At 35.5% G+C, this 16,878-nt stretch overlaps 4 protein-coding genes across 6 annotated transcripts in view; 2 read left to right on the forward strand and 2 right to left on the reverse strand.

Annotated features, from left to right (window-relative positions):
- Positions 1-1,130: 1,130 nt before the first annotated feature.
- Positions 1,131-6,660, reverse strand: LOC113503608. Of its 2 annotated transcripts, XM_026885655.1 has the most exons (8): positions 6,526-6,660; positions 5,459-6,328; positions 4,825-5,384; positions 3,777-4,748; positions 2,281-3,701; positions 1,911-2,111; positions 1,501-1,584; positions 1,131-1,393 (listed from the first exon to the last, which is right to left on the reverse strand). In XM_026885655.1, exons 2-8 carry the CDS (start codon positions 6,280-6,282, stop codon positions 1,244-1,246), a joined length of 4,212 nt encoding a protein of 1,403 aa, XP_026741456.1. In that variant the 5' UTR covers positions 6,283-6,328; positions 6,526-6,660; the 3' UTR covers positions 1,131-1,243. The 2 variants fall into 2 exon arrangements, with proteins under 2 accessions (XP_026741456.1, XP_026741457.1); XM_026885656.1 differs by lacking the exon at positions 1,131-1,393 and having other exon boundaries at positions 1,509-1,665.
- Positions 6,661-6,665: 5 nt separating this feature from the next.
- Positions 6,666-10,516, forward strand: LOC113503546 (ubiquitin-like modifier-activating enzyme ATG7). The gene is made up of 9 exons (XM_026885574.1): positions 6,666-7,124; positions 7,479-7,585; positions 7,916-8,060; positions 8,244-8,402; positions 8,524-8,712; positions 9,027-9,185; positions 9,573-9,688; positions 9,847-10,138; positions 10,255-10,516. The coding sequence occupies exons 1-9, from the start codon at positions 6,666-6,668 to the stop codon at positions 10,288-10,290; spliced, it is 1,662 nt and encodes a 553-aa protein (XP_026741375.1). The 3' UTR covers positions 10,291-10,516.
- On the reverse strand, positions 10,503-12,863 carry LOC113503611 (39S ribosomal protein L2, mitochondrial). The gene is made up of 6 exons (XM_026885661.1): positions 12,564-12,863; positions 12,265-12,377; positions 11,891-12,026; positions 11,709-11,789; positions 11,028-11,159; positions 10,503-10,749 (listed from the first exon to the last, which is right to left on the reverse strand). Exons 1-6 carry the CDS (start codon positions 12,781-12,783, stop codon positions 10,544-10,546), a joined length of 888 nt encoding a protein of 295 aa, XP_026741462.1. The 5' UTR covers positions 12,784-12,863; the 3' UTR covers positions 10,503-10,543.
- Positions 12,864-13,136: 273 nt separating this feature from the next.
- Positions 13,137-16,878, forward strand: part of LOC113503609 (elongation factor-like GTPase 1) — a 116,480-nt gene continuing 112,738 nt past the window's right edge. For both annotated transcript variants that reach the window (XM_026885658.1, XM_026885659.1), the window contains exons 1-5: positions 13,137-13,653; positions 14,111-14,350; positions 15,044-15,227; positions 15,308-16,157; positions 16,474-16,547. In XM_026885658.1, the coding sequence (XP_026741459.1) occupies positions 13,306-13,653; positions 14,111-14,350; positions 15,044-15,227; positions 15,308-16,157; positions 16,474-16,547 (1,696 nt within the window). In that variant the 5' untranslated portion in view covers positions 13,137-13,305. The remainder of the gene's footprint in view (positions 13,654-14,110; positions 14,351-15,043; positions 15,228-15,307; positions 16,158-16,473; positions 16,548-16,878) is intronic.

Consider the following 16,878-nt stretch of genomic DNA (forward strand, 5'->3'; position numbering starts at 1 on the left):
TTTGCATAATGCTTAAGGGGACAGGAATAATTTCAAATTTAATCCAATCGTCATTCATTAATCGGCCGTTGTAAAATAGCAGAATCGGGGCCCTGGTATTATCTCACACTGACTTATGGACCGTAGACATCCATAACAATTTCTCACTCGGCTAGTGGCATTCTCTAGTATTAAAAAAGTTATCTTTTCTCTTGAAATTGATAGCAGAATTCACCACTCTAAACACACAGAACGCGACGTGTCGGGTCTTCGATCCCCGCGTGGGACAAGCATTTGAGACCCTCTGTTTGCCTGAGTGAGTGTCTGCATGTAGCTTGAATGTTGTGAAACCCCTCGCGTTCTGAGACGTTCTCACATTCAGAGTAGGCATTTGATTAAATCTGACAAGTCTGTCAGATGCATTTCCAAAAATAGGTACTGAATGTAAGTAAGAATTAAAGCAGTCAAGATGACGAAATAATTTGTAGTGGGGGCTAATGAATTCTTGCTAGTTAAAAGCATGCTTGTATGTAAACCTATGATGTGAACGTCACACGAGATTTTCATTTTTTTGTGTACCTACGATAAAAAAAAATGGCGTATCCAATATACTTTGGGAAACAGCTACAGTTCATTTTTTGTCGAACACCATTATTCTTCCAAAGCGCTGTATGAAGAATTTTAATTGAGACATCGCTTAAATAAAGTTACTAGCGACCTGCCCTATACGGATTCGGAAGAATCCCTCTAAGTAATGGTAAAAGAAATTTTGAAATCGGTCCAGTAATTTTTGGCCCTATTCAATACAAACCTTCAAAAATACAAAGATTTCCTCTTTATAATATTAGTATAGATATGTACTCGCTAAACAAAATTAAATGCCACGGAAAGCCATATCCATGCAACATTGACATTTCAAATTTGAACGGTTCAAATTGAACCCGGTATTTGTAGCTGCCTTGTGCGCGGAGAGATTTACTGTTAGTGTACAGTGTTAACAGAATACTTCAATATGGCTTTATTAATTTCATCAATAAAATACTGGAGACTAATACCTACTGGATAAGTGGTCAGTGCATCTGAATTCTGACGTCATTGTGGCTTGGGACTATTGTATATTTTTTTAGTTACACTTCCTTGAAATAAAATAATAGGATATAAATTTTTTATTTGTATAAATAGTTATATAAAATAAATAATAAAATCACAATACAATTTCGGATCGACCACAACGTCACAGCACGTGTTGTAACACAAAAAATAATTATGTTTTTGTTGGGGGCTTCAGCAGTCCTAAGCCCACGTATCGTGCCATTACACGGAGATAAGACGGATTCAGTTTCTTTCGTTTCTCCAACAGCGACTTCAGAAGCCTTTCCGATGACTCATCGAAAGGTTTTTGGTAATCTGAAGCCTGATGAACAAATCACACCATAATATTATAACAAAACGCACCAAAAGCATACTTACTAATAACAGTACTATCTACTTTAACTATAATTTTAAGAAAAAGTCTCTTACAGTCGTTTTAGCGATCCAGTACAACTCCTCCAATAGATTGTCGTAATTTGTAGCTGATTCCGGCAAATAAGATATACCTTCGTACTGTTTTTAAAAGTTTTCATTTAAATTATATTCGTTGGCGATGAGGCAGGATGAAAAAAAAAATACAAATCAGAACAGTAACTGCAGTTGAAATTAATCAAATTACTATACAGTAGCACTAACTTCTAAGTATGGCTATTGTTTTTATGTGGATCTGCATTTAAAAGAATTTGGGACAAGGAATGGCAATTTTTACCATTAGAAATAAAGGAAGAAGCTGTCTTCGTAGCGCCAAATACAAAACAACACCCGAAATAACTTGCCATAAACAAGACAATGCATACGGGTAAGATAATAATTATAAGTTTGGTCGCGATCAAATGTACCTGTGAAAATTTATTTAAATTTTCTCTTTCTATTACTTCAATCTCCATATCTAATTCTGCAGCTCGAGTGATCCTGTTTACGGCTATGCCTTGGAGGAGTATGGGCCGGAATCGCACTAAATTCGGTGTGTCTTTTTTGTTCGTCAATAATAATATCAACAGGGCTTGTTTCGGGTTTATTTCGGTCACCCAATTTTTCATCTGCAAAAGTTTTGAACTATGATACTTTTTACTCGTATTTGGAAAGCAAACCCGAAGCAAAGACTAAGCGAAACATTGCAAAAAATACCTACAGTGAAAATGATTTGCCCATGTGTTCTTGAATATACAGCTGTTTGCCTTTAATCCTGGTACTATTAAAGTTTCTTACCTCAGTTATAGAAGTCAGAATCTTTTTCGCGGCGTACCCATCAAAAACGCCGCTAAAATTTTTTTTGGACCCTAGAACTTGGAAAAATTCTTCCAAGTTCGTAATCTTACTTAGTGGAGTGTTAACATTTTTATCTCCAGAAGGTATATTGGTTGTAGATTTGCACTTTCTATGAACCTGTTTATAAAATCCTTTACTTCTCTTGATTTTGTTGCTCGAGATTTGATTTATTTCTGTACTCTCTGTTTTGTTAGCTAAAGATTGTTTGTATTCTATGCATTTCATACGAGTCTCACTCTTGTAAGTTACTGTCTCTTCAATTTTTCTGGTAATTGTTATTGGCGAAGCCTCGTATATGGAATCTATTTTTAAATTGTTAACGACTACCGTCATATTCCTTTGAACACCAATATCGTTCATCATCGACACGTTAATTTTAATTCCCTTGCCATCATACTGCAACTTGAGCATGTCGAAATAAGAAGTTAAATTCCGGTTAATTTGTAAGTTGCGACTGCTTAAAATGCTTTCAATCACACTTATGAGGTCAAAAGGTTTAAACGAAGACCTCAATCTTTTGTTACTGCCAGAATAAACTTCCAAAATACTGCACTTAGAACTTCGAGTATTGGGAACAGCAAGGGTCCTCCTTAGTTTACTTTTAGAGACTCCAGCATTCATATCTTCTTTAACACTCATGTTGTAAATAGGGCTAGTTAAATACTCTGACAAATTTTTAATCACTATTTTTGGTAACAATTTTGTTACTAAATCGTGACTATAATTTACTCGAACGTTTAGTTTATTCGGTTTTGATTTTAAGATACTAATTTTATTTGCAAATCTTCCATCGATCACAAGTGTCTGCCTAGAAGGCATTTTCTGAATAGACGCTATGGGGAATAGTATGTCTGAAGTCTCTCCTCGAGTTAGTTCGGATATTGTAGACAAACATGATTCTGTTTTCACTGGGCACAATGGAGGTATAATATCCGAATCCACGTTAACTTCGATAAGATTGCTCATAATTCTTGGCAGAATACTACACAGTTCAGCTGGTAACATAGCATTAAGAATTGTTGTATTACATTTGTATATTTTAGTGTGACTCTTTGTTACTTCAATTGGAATTAGGGGTAACGATTTGCTGGTGTTCGTTGGACTATTTATTTTAGATGGAACTGTTATATCGAACTGGAACATAACGTTTGTCACGCAATGCTTTACAGCGATTTGGTTCATATTTAAAGTTGTGATTTCTAGCACCGGTTGGGAGTTACTAAAGCCTGGTATACTTATCAAATTCTTCCGAGTCGAAGTAAATGCTTCTTTGCGTGCAAGTTCTATGTCACTTTCATAAGTCTGAGTGGAATCAGAAGAATCGCATAATGTACCCGCTTGTACTGACACCTCCTTTAAATCTATAAAAAGACACGTTTCAATAAATAATTATTATATAAAATTTAGGAATGAGAAATAATTTTTAAACAAATTACCCGGTTGAAATCGACTACCATCCTTATTGTCTTGCGTGTAATAGACTCCACTTCTTATTTTCTTTATTACGTTTTCTATGAAATCACTTGCCCACTTCGCTTTTGCCCATGGGTACGCATAATGTGGGGTCTTTTTATTAGTAACCATTGCCGGAATCGGACTTGGAGCACCAATTTTAATAGGAATAACATTCGGAACCACAGACCTTATTGGCGAAAAGTTTTTAGGTTCTACCTTAATGCCAGTCCCTAATGTCTTGCATTTTGTGTCATTTTCGACATTTTGATGATCGCCGACAAAATTGCGATTTGAAGTCTTTTTATATAAAAAGTTCAGCATTTTCTCCTTTAATTGTACTATAGATTTTTGCTTCTTTGTGCACTGAAGCAATTTGTCGTTTATTCCGGAAATTGGAGTTGATCGCTTTCCTTCACCTTTCTTTATCTTTATCAAATCGTTAGAGTTGTTTTTCTCTTTAAACATAGGAATCTTGTTGACAGCTGTTTCAATACTTTGTTTGTTTGATTGAATAGAAGAGGAATCATTCGATAGGCAAGTATTTTTTCGGTTATAACTATTTCGATTGAAACTGTTTCGCTTTGACTCTTTAACAGGCTTTTTAACTGGCGGATTGTTACACCATTCGGTCATGAAAGGCCAAATGTGTTCATCTAAACCTTCAAATTGTGGGGGATCGTAATTTGGAACTGGAATGGAACTAAATTGATCTTTTCCTAATATGAGGACTGGAAATCTTATATGAGCAAGTCTTCTCTTTATCTCTGTTTGAGTTAGTTTTGGCATCATGCATGAACTTGGCATCGTGGTTACTAAGCGGGGTTTTCTTTTCTGTGGGTCCAACATTTTATTGACTATTGAATTCATGTTTAAGTCAGTCCCTTTAATTAAGCCCTCTTTAATAGTGTCATTCAACTGGGAGTGACACACGTCATTCGACATTTGTGTTCCACCTAAAAGCAGGTCTTTATTAGAAATGTTGCTGGAAGTTATTATTATAAAACGGACAGTACTTAAGGAATTTCTTACCCTTTGTTGCCCCAATTTTACCTAAAAATTGTTCGGCTTCGGCCTTACTCGATCCCGAATTATCAGAGTATACAAAACTCCCAGCTGACGGGTAAAGACTTTCATTTTGAGTAAGATGGGATGAAACGTCACAAGTATCAGTGATTTGGGAGTTTCCTTCGTCTACACCACTATCTTTGGTGACAGTGTTACTACGTGTCGATTCACTTTTACTTTTGTAATCAGCAGATTTGGGACTCTTCTTCTTTTTTTTCATTGGCCCTAAATGTTTGCCTTCTTTGGCCACGTTTCCAAGAGCTTTCATACTGTTCTTAGTGTTTCGACTTTGATACTTATGCTTCTGAGTTCTATTTTTGGTATTGTTGGTATCTTTCAAGTAATTATGGGTTTTCAGAAGTCGTTTTTCGAATTCCTCACATATTTTACTGAATTCGTTTTGTTTGTCGATAACGGTAACGCGATCAATACTAGACGATTGGGAATAAGTGCGTGGCGTCTTATCATCCATTTCGAATCTAGATATATACGCAAATTCTTCAGTGCGACAGGTTTCAATAACACTAAAAACGAAATCAATTAAAGAGGTAATATGGATACTTGATGTATAAGTATAAACGCAAATTAAAACACTTACCGTGTGTCCTTTCTGTTGGTTCGTCTTTTCTGAATTGTTTTTTTAATAGGGGTTATACTTTCTTCCGACATCGGAGGTGATGGCCTAAACTGAAATCTATTTATATTTCTTAGAACAGTCCAGACATCACTTAAGTCATTATTTACTGGTTGAGGTTTGTTGAAATTTGATGCATTTTTCTTTTTGTTGCTAATCCTTTTGCCATCTCCATTAAAATTTTTCATCAAATCGGTCGAGCTTGAATCTAGGTTTATGTTCAATTGCGAGCAATATTGCGCATCTCGATCGTAGAACTCAAAGTCTTTTTCTCTTACCCTTGCTTTCCTATTACTTTGAATCGGGATACGCTTTTTAATTACTTTTTGTTTGCGATCTTCATCTATTTGGCCACAATACTCCGAGTCGTTCATGTCGCTTACCGTACATTGTGGCACCGGCACCGGTGCGTTAGGAAGGGTAAGCACAGATTTTTTTACCTTTTTGTTACCTTTTTTCGATGATTTAAATTCATCTGAATTGGCTTTATATAAATTTACCGCCAATGGAAAAGATGAGACAAAATCTGTCGTTTTTTTATGAACTGCTAATCTTTTCTCCGTCACTCTTGAGAGTAACTGTACTCTATCGGTAGTAAGGTACGGGGATTTTGTATTGTTATTTTTGGTTTTGCCTCCTTTTAATGTATGGGTACTCGATAAACTGCTGTCAGGGGCAAAGTTTAATTTTAGTAACCGACAAGAGTTCCCACCTTTAGAACTGTTTGCCGAACACGCAGATTTAGTCGGAAATTTATCACAAGAGAGATCTAATGAAGTTATTGCCATATCCTAATAGTTTATTTTTATTCAGATAGAAAATAAATCTACTATTCTGAAACAAACCACAGTAAAGTACTCTGTAAGTCAAATTCTTGAAATCTGAATACATACATAGCTCTATATTACAGCTAAGAATAATCTGAACAAATCGTTATACGAAATAGAAGCTATGAATCTTCTATATACACAAGTGGCAGTTAAAATTCAAAACAAATTCAGGCTGTAAGTAGCTTTAAATAATATACTTACTTGTTATACGACCATCGTTTGTTACTTACTAAGTTGTAATCATTGAACTTAGTAAGACAAGCGTAATTAGTTGTTATTACTTGACATGGAACAGAGTTGGTCGCCGCCAATGCCACGGCGCCACGCTTCCTATATTAAAAATGTTTTATTTACAGGATCTTAAAAAGTTTCACTACTACTACTGGTTTGCATTTCCTGCACCAAATCAACCCACGGTTTACATCAAGGAGAAAAGTGCCAGTATCACATCACTACTCAACAATAAACAGATAGAATCATTTGCACAGAGCTACAAAACTTTCGACAAAGAACAAAAATGCTTCTTTGCTATCACTAAACAGGAGGACACAGTTGTCATTAAAACTTTATCAAGTTCTTTAGAAGTTAATAAACCTGTACCAAATGACAGTAATACATATTTTGTATTCAATGATCCAAGCAATGGTAGCAACCCTGGATGGCCATTGAGACTGTTTTTGGCAGCCCTATTGGATCACTGCCCTGCTCTAGTCGGGACTGATATTAAAGTGATAGGATTAAGATGTAATCCTACAGGAGGTGTCGAGAATAGTAAAGTATTTTCTGTTGCCGTGCCAAAGGTATGTATTTAGTTGTTTTTTTTTTTCATAATTGTTATTCTATTTAACACCTGTACAAATTTTATAAGTATGTATGTAAATGTTGTAATTTAACAATAGTACACCCAAGTCTATTAGTGGAATAATGATATGACTTGAACTTTAATTGTAACAGACAACAAAAAAATGTACTAAAATAATGATTTAGAGCCAATAAATTTCTTTGTAGCTAATACAATATGAACTAAAATAATTTATATTATTTCCTAATAAACACATGGACATGGTATATGTTCGTAAAAGATAGAGTTACCATAATGTTTTAATATTCATGAGAGTAATAAAAAACCAGATGATACTATTGTTGTATTCCAGGATGTCAAGTCAGTGGAAGCAGCTGGCTGGGTTGGGTGGGAAAGGAATGACAAAGGGAATTTCGGTCCAAAACTGGCCAATATGTCAGCATCGTTGGATCCTGTTATGTAAGTTTGACATAAACATACTTTAGTTTACCCTGTCAGTATTAATATAGTACTTAAAACTCAAGCAGTAAGGTTCAGTTTTTTGTGTTATTTAATGTGAGGTACAACATAATCAAGCCTTTATTTACCTGATAAGTTGTTTGACTTTAATTACAGCTATTAATAAACATGTATTTATAAGTATATCTCAGGATCTCAGGTTATTCATGCATGCAAATGGAACATTACTCTTAAAGTTGTTTAAGCAAATGCCCCCTAATCATAAATCTTTGGTAGATTTGTTTGTAAGTAACTCATCATAGTTTATACCCCGGTTGTTGTGATTTCCAGATTGGCGGACGCATCTTCAGATCTCAACATAAAGTTAATGAAATGGCGTTTGGTGCCTGATTTGGATGTAGATGTGATGAAGACTACGAAATGCTTGCTGTTGGGTGCTGGCACCCTCGGCTGTCATGTCGCACGAGATCTATTGGTAATTTTCTCTTCGTATACATTCATGAAATTTGATATATCATTACAGTCCGGAAGTATGGATAATACGCGACAGTATTGTTAAAGTATGTGTTTTTTTCATACACTTTAAACGCAGTTTTGGGGTTTAGGTTCAACGGTGTTTACGTACTATTTGCTTATAATTTACTATTTTATTTTCTAGGCTTGGGGTTTTCGTCACATTACGTTCATTGACAACGGCAAAGTGTCGTACTCGAATCCGACGCGTCAGGTGCTGTTCACTCATCAAGACTGCCTCAATGGAGGCCGGAAGAAGGCTGAGGCAGCTGCTGATGGCCTAAAAAATATATTACCCTCTGTTGTAAGTATATGGACTTTAGAAAACTTAAGAAATATAAATATAAAAAAAAACTGAATTCTACTATTTTATAGCATTTTTTTGCTCACAATTCTCTCAGTACATTATTAACCACTACTTCCAGGTAACCAAGGGTCTAGCAGCTCACATACCGATGCCAGGGCATCCAGTGGGCGAATCTTTGAAGAAAGAAACTATATCCAACATACAGCTTATCACTGAGGCCATATCGGATCATGACGTCATATTCCTACTGTTGGATACGAGGGAGGCGCGATGGCTACCAACTCTTATAGCTGCTCATCTTGGAAAGGTATGATTTACAGTGACAGTCGACAGGACTGTGGAATGTTTAGTGTCCTTTTAATAATCAACTGTCATTACGTTATGGCCGACGAGGGTATGGATATTTGAATTTCAAATACCATACCATACCGCGATGTTAACACCATGCGTAGCTGACGTTTTTTTAGGAACCAAAAAATTGCATCTTTTACCTAGTTTTGCTGATTAGTTAAAACTGGTTTTTAACAAAAGACTTTCTTTGTATACTTGGTAAAAGTGATGTCTATTATGTTAGACAAGGAAACATTTTTTCTTTCACAGTCAGTATATTTATATTTCCAGATTGTTATCAACGCAGCTTTAGGCTTCGACAGCTACTTAGTCATGCGGCACGGTATTGGCGGTTCAACGACAGAGGGCAGCACTTCAGTGAACGCTACCATGATACCAGGGGGCAGTCTTGGCTGTTACTTCTGCAATGATGTCACCGCTCCAGGAAATGTATGTAACTGAAACTCATGTATGTGATATCCCTCTTGGCTTGTCTGGGTCCATTAGGTTTTTTATTATCAATGATGCAACGGTCTACTCACGCGTATTTATCGGTATTCCCCGACTAGTTTCATGAGCTGACGTGGCAAGGTCGCGAGGCGAACTGGATCCAGATGAGATCCAGTACTGACTAGAAAATCAACCTTAATTTAATATATTGTATTGTTTTGGCTAAGACCACAAACCTTCTTATTCAAGGTGACCGTAGACTACGCTTTTCGTTTCGATAGCTACAGACGATTATTTAACATCGTATCTCATAAGATTTAATTTTCTATATATGATTTATTTGCGAAGTAAATTATGTATTTATAAAATGTTTATTTTGTGTTTCAGTCGTTAAAAGACCGGACTTTAGATCAACAATGCACAGTAACACGGCCTGGTGTAGCGGCCATCGCAGGCGCGTTAGCAGTTGAAATATTAGTTGGGCTATTACAGCACCCATTGAGGTAAAGATATTTAATTTTATACATGCCCAAATATAAGGCTAATAGGGTCCACATTGGGATGTTCTAATTAAAAAAAACAAATAGGTTTGGGTGCTCACCGCATGCATTTTATCACTTGAGAAACATTCATAAAATAAAGCTCTATTCTTTTTTTTCAGGGTACACGCACCGGCGGTATACAACATGAACAGCGATATAGAAGACGTGCCACCAGAGTTGCAAGGCATTCTCGGCCCTATTCCCCACTCAATAAGGGGCTTTTTACATTCCTACCAAAATGTAGTACCTACATGTGCCAAGTTCCCGCAATGTATAGCGTGCTCCGACATTGTGATAAATAAATATAAAGAAGAGGGTATAGAGTTCTTGCTCAAAGTTTTCAACAGTGGAAACTATTTGGAAGAGGTGACTGGACTACATGAATTGCATTTAGCGGCTGAAATGACTGATGTAAGTTGTTATGGGCGCGCAATTTTGCTCCTTATTGTTCTCGAATACAGCCGTATTTACTATGCATATAAAGACATGTTCTAGCTTACTTATAACTATGTATTTGCTTGTTTCAGGTGTTGACATTTTCAGATGAAGATGATGAAGAGTAAAGATTTTTATTAATGTTTCTATATCTTAAATCTCATATGCATTTAATTATGTTGCATAGTTTTGAGCTTCATAAAAGATTAGCAGTCTTAAGATTCCAATATGTTTTACGATATTGACTTTCAAATATAGATTATAGGCTAAGCTTACTAAGAGTGCAAATGCAGCTTTATTTGTTGTGATATTTTTCATTAGATCAAAATCAAATTAAATATTAATAACATCTAATATTGTTTATTATTTCTACATTATAAATTAAGGGCACATGGTCATCCTGACTGCAGGCAGTGAGCCTTTGGCTGCTGCAGTTATTTCTTTGACTGGTTTTGGTGGTTTGATTTTTCTTCCATGGCGACCAGACTTCCTTTGCCAGAGACCAGATCGTGGTCTGTTGCCTAGCCATCTATTGCGCTGTGGAGAACCAATTGGGGTGGTTCCATGGTCTATGTTTGAAAGGCGACCTGAAAAATGTATTTTTATATTTCAGTTATTTTAGATGGCAACTGGTGGAGTAATATAAAAATGTTTCAAAAATTAAAAACGATTTCTCTTAATATTTAATAGGATTTCTTGACTTATTACAATGAAAAAGTTATGTGTTAAATAATAATATTGTCTCTACCATGAATACAAAACAGGATTGTTTTCTATATGCCGTAATTGCACAAGTTACACTGGCACTGGCAACAGTCCCGATCATAATAAATTCATAGGTTTAAGGAATAGTAAGTATACACACCTACAACAGCCATGCAGTGTTGATCAAGACTGAACATCCTTTTAGATGGCATTTGTACTATGACACGGTCATCCTGTTTCCTCAAGATGGTTCCAAATGTACCTGCTGCATGTATGAACAGTCCTCCTTGGCCTAGAAAAAGCTTATTATTATGTTGAATGTATGGAGAAAAGAAGATGGTGGTGGGAATGAGAACCCTGGGACAGTGCTGGTGTAGTCCATAGTAAAAGTGGATAATCAAGTTCAGAGATTTAATAGAAATGAACCGAATTTGCGGTATAACTGAGGCGCCTAAGTGATACAACAGTCGCAGTAACAGCTCAGTGAAGCCGAAAACGCGTTCTGACGTGAACTTCGTTCATTTCGGATTTTGACTAACTACTCTTACGAGGGTACTTTTTCTTTTAGTAACTATTCTCAGAATGATTAATTATTAAATGATGCAATGATTTCCTCCCGCATATTCTTCTGGATTGTCCAACTAGTTCCGAACCTAACTGAAGTCCTTAATTATGAATTTACGCTGCGGGCCCGCAAGTCGAACTAAGCCAATCCCGATAAATGCGCGTGAGAAATCTGTTGCATCATTCAACTTCTTGATTTATAGTTAATGATCATTATAAAGGAATTAATTTGGGGCTAAGATTAGTAAAAAAACGATTTTTAATTGATCAACTTTACCTGGTACTTTTTCAATGCAGTGCACAATGGTTCCAGCTGGTAGGGCTCCTAACACATATGCATCACCTTCATTCGCTCTCACTGCAAATATTAACTCATTTTAGTAACAATTACCACATACCTCTTTTTATACCCACATCATTTGTCTGAACAATTTGACATTATATTTGTTTGTTTTTTACCCGGTATCCTAGGTAAATGGCGAGAAGTCTTGATAATGTCTCCAGCTTTCATGTTTTCTGTGGCCAATATGTACTTCAACTTAGAACCAACAGCTACTAATGCTATATGGGCTGTTCTGCAACCATCTTCCATTACCTGATAAAAGAGGTCATTAAGTTGTGATGAATAAAACTCAACACAATACTTTAGGTAAAGATGTGCATAGAATGTCTGCTGTTTGGCTTTAGCTGACTTATTGGATGAAAAGTATCATTTAAATTGTTCTAAGAATATTAGTTTTATACAAATGTATGTTTGAAAAAAGAAAATAGAAAGAAAACTCAACATTGATCTTATTACAAATGTTCATGAAGATACCAGGACAACAAAATACCTGAATAACTTTCTCTTCTTGTGGAGGTCCTTCAGTGGGACCATCTCGGACCCAGTCTATCCAGTGGTACTTGTGTTTGATACCACCACCAATCCCTTTAGCTACAACACGACCTGTAAAAAATTATGAATGTAGGGTATTTTGAATTAAAAAGTCAAGGATCGGTTAGATAATGTTACAAGTAGTTAACTTCGACTTTATTTTTTCTGTACAGAACTTAATTTTTTTAAATAACACAATGTCAAAGTCAAGTGTTGTAAGTGATACTGTTAGAACTGGTACTTTATATTAGTACTTACCGGTTTCAGGGTCTCTACCAGCGAGGTTGGTAACTTCTAATGGTTTTACTGTGTATTCTTCAGGAAAATGTACAATTCTTCTATAACTTTTGCCTAAGCCAGGTTTGGGTTTCACAATATCGGGATGGCTAGCAAAATTGATGGCAGTTACGTGAATAGACCGTCTGGTTATTAATGCAGGAGTAATAGCTAAACTAGCAAAAAGTCTATTTAACGCCATAGCGTTATATTATTATTCAATATTTATTAAAGTAAGACCAGTCTCCTTTCTAACCTCTAAATTAATACACAAATGTCAAATCCAGTTCGTTTGGAAATAAGATAGGAAATTATAAATAAGATAAGATGATTCTAATAAAGAAAGTCCTAGTTGTTGCTGTGCTATTTGTTAAATTAATTTACACTTTTTTTTAATTGAATAACCTTGATTAAAAATTGTTCAAATATTCAGGATCAAGCTTAACTTGAAATGTATGTCTGTCTGTGATGATAATATATTTTAGTTCAAACCTGACAACCTAAAAATATTAATATTTAATGTTCAAAATACTTTTTGTTCCTAAACTCATATTTCTCTGTCACTGTCAAAGTTCAATATTGTCTTACAAGTTTAACTCATGTTGTGCAATTTATCTTGCAATTTTGGCAATATCTTCTACAGTTTTATAACTCAGAATCGTCGGTATATTCCAGATAAAGCATACTACAAGTGAACCTAACAAGATAGTGTTAAAAATTCAAAATGCGGCTAGTAGATTCATCAAAACTTTTAGAACTTCAAAACAAACCTTCAAATATTCGAAATATTTGTATCGTGGCGCACGTGGACCATGGGAAAACGACATTGGCGGATTCCTTGATATCTAGCAATGGGATAATATCCCAGAGAATGTCGGGAAAGCTGCGGTACATGGACAGCAGGCCGGATGAACAGGAGAGAGGTATTACTATGAAGAGTAGCAGTATTGCCCTGTACCACTGTCTGGAACAGCAGGAGTACTTGGTGAACTTGATAGACTCTCCAGGGCATATCGATTTCTCTAGTGAAGTGTCAACAGCAGTTAGACTTTGTGACGGAGCCATTGTTGTGGTGAGTATCCCAATTGTTTACATTCTATTCTGTACTTTAATTTTAAGTTGTATTTATTAAATTAATCAATGTGATCTTTTATTATGAGTTAAATAAAAAATAAGTGGTTCACTACTAAATAATAAAGTAAATATATGTTTATCAAAGCTATTGTTAAAATAACAATGTTGTGCAATATTTTTATAAACATGGGCAGCAAGGTGCAACTGCTATTGGAACCAAACAAACTTGAAATGGTTTTGATACTGCAATTACTGATATTGACCAATTTATTGCTTAAGATTTATAGAAAAAATGGTAATGATGGAGTAAAATAAAGAAAATATAAATTCCAGAAAAAAATTATAGACAGACAAACTAACCGTTAGCCAGTTATTAGTGTGTATTTAATATTTATTTGAAACAAACTTTTGCAAAACTATAACTGTTATCTGTTATGGTTTTTTTTATGTTTCAGGTTGATGTTGTAGAAGGTGTATGTCCGCAAACCAGGCTGGTTTTAAAACAAGCATACTCAGAGAATATCCGAGCCGTCTTAGTTCTTAACAAGATTGACCGTCTCATATTGGAAATGCAGCTGACACCGCTAGATGCTTATGTCCATCTGATGCAGGTGCTAGAGCAAGTGAATGCGGTCATGGGAGAGTTGTTTGCATCCGGAGTGATGGAAAATGAAGAGTCTACAATGGAGAAACAGGTATACAATCATTGTTATATTATATTAATAGTGTTAAATAATCTGCAGCTGGACTATAGTTTTTGTGGTCTAATTAGATTCAAATGACATCTATTAAAATAATACTTTAAATAAGTATCATATCTGGAGGTAACATAAAAATGATCATAATTTATTAAGAAAAATATGTAGAATATGATCAAATTATGAAGGACATTTTGGGTGACATTCCTAGTAAAAAACTACTCAATTTAGTATAGGTTTCTCAAAGAACTGTCTCTCTAGCATAGCATATCTATACTTCTATATCTATATCTATACTTCTATATCTATATCTATACTTCTTTACATAATATATATATAAAGCTGAAGAGTTTGTTTGTTTAGAATGTGGTAATCTCATACTGGTTCAAATTGAAAAAAATATTTTTGGGTTTTTAATCTATATAACATCACGCTGCAACTAATAGCAGCGAGCGAAAATACAATGGAAAATGTGGCAAAAAAATCATCTTTGAGGCCTTCTGTTCAAAAATTCCTAACTTATATCTTCTAACGACGCGGACAAAGTCGCGGGCAACAGCTAGTCATAAAATATATGTTCTTTAGGAATCAGCTACTATTTCATGAAAGTCTTTTATAATAGTTAGCTAGAATAGAACAGGATTTCAAATACCACTTTCCTTACCATTCTCAAGTTAATTTACCTTCCAGCAAGAAAAAGAACAGCTGAATAAAGAAGACAACAACTTCTATGACTGGACCTCTGCCCTTGAGGATGCTGATGACTCCAACCTATACTTCACTCCTGAACATGGCAATGTTGTGTTTGCAAGTGCTGCTGATGGCTGGGGCTTTACTACACATACTTTCGCAAAACTATTCTCAGATAAACTTGGTAAGTATGATAAACAAACTTTCTTATTATGCCCAAATTGGGTACATTTGTGTTAAAACCTTCCATTTCTGTTTTTTCAGGTGTGAAAGAGGAAATCTTAAGGAAAGTACTTTGGGGTGACTTTTATCTAAACACGAAAACGAAACGTTTTATGAAAGGAGCTCAAGAGAAGGCAAAGAAACCTCTTTTCGTTCAAGTTATATTAGACAATCTATGGAATGTTTATGAAACAGTAGCCATGAGGAACGAAAAGGAAAAAGTTCCAGTTATTTGTGAAAAACTTGGGATCAAACTTACAACGAGAGATTTGAGGCACACAGACTCTCGGGTCCAACTTCAGTCATTGATGGTTCAATGGCTCCCATTATCCATAACTGTACTAAACATGGTTTGCCACAAGCTCCCTTCGCCTAAGGAAATCCTACCAGAAAAGGTCGAAAAACTGATGTGCTCAAGAATACGCGATTTCGAATCGTTCCTTCCCGAAACGCAGAAACTTAAAGAAGACTTTGTAGCCTGTGATAGTAGTGATGATAGACCATTAATTATTTTTGTATCCAAGATGTTTAGTGTTGATAAGAGCGTGTTGCCTGAGAACAAACCTAAGGTTTTGACTGCCGAGGAAATGGCTTTGAGGAGGGAAAGAGCGAGACAGCTGCGTGAGATGAAGCAGATTAGTGCAAACGATGGTGTACCCTTAGAAGAGAAAAAGGAGGATCAAGAATTAGAGAAGGCAGCCGAAGAAGACGTCGACCAGCCTGTATTCATAGCTTTTGCCAGAATATTCAGTGGGAAAGTAAAGAGAGGCGATAAAGTGTATGTCTTAGGCCCCAAACATGACCCTTCGAAAGTCCTCAGTAAAGATTTCCAAATAGATCCCAATAAGAAACTGAAAGATTTGCAAAGCGATGAGCACATTACTTGTACAGAGTAAGTAAAAAGTTTAAAATATCATGTTATGTTTTTTTGTCACGACTTTTGATTACACGGATAGCTGAGTCATATAGTTCACCACGTCCAACCCACTGTGCGCGATGTACCGTGGTTTCGATTCCCGTGTACAAACATTTCTGTGATCTAAGAATGCTTGTTCTAAGTCTGAGTATCTTTGTGGAAGTTGATTGCTTGTTAACCTTACACCTGTTGTTAGCCTTCGACATAAGCGTTAAATTCCTTACAGCGAGATCCGTTATATTTTCAAGACAGAATCTACAAAACTGTCAATATTATTTTATATTTGTTTTAGGATCAAATCGTTGTATATATTAATGGGAAGAGAACTGGAATTGATTGATGAAGCAATTGCTGGCAATATTATTGGTGAGTCATTTTCTCGTTTCCTGCGCAATAATTTTATGAATGACATCAATGACATCTATGAATATACTGGTGTAAATGTACAGTATGTTATAGTTAAGGAAAATCTTGATACTTGAATTGTCGATTTACGTAAATAATAGGATTACGAAACACAACGTAACCTGAATACAAATTGCGTACTTTTGTTTTACAATGAGTCATATATTCAAGCGACTAACTTTCGATTGACCAATGAAGTATTTGGTGAAAGTTAATACCTACACTTGTTTTGTAGCAAAAGGACAGCTCCGAATTTATAGACGAATACATCCAAAAGGGCTTCTAAGGCAAA

Source organism: Trichoplusia ni, chromosome 19 (assembly GCF_003590095.1).
Source record: "Trichoplusia ni isolate ovarian cell line Hi5 chromosome 19, tn1, whole genome shotgun sequence".
Classification (NCBI taxonomy): domain Eukaryota; kingdom Metazoa; phylum Arthropoda; class Insecta; order Lepidoptera; family Noctuidae; genus Trichoplusia; species Trichoplusia ni.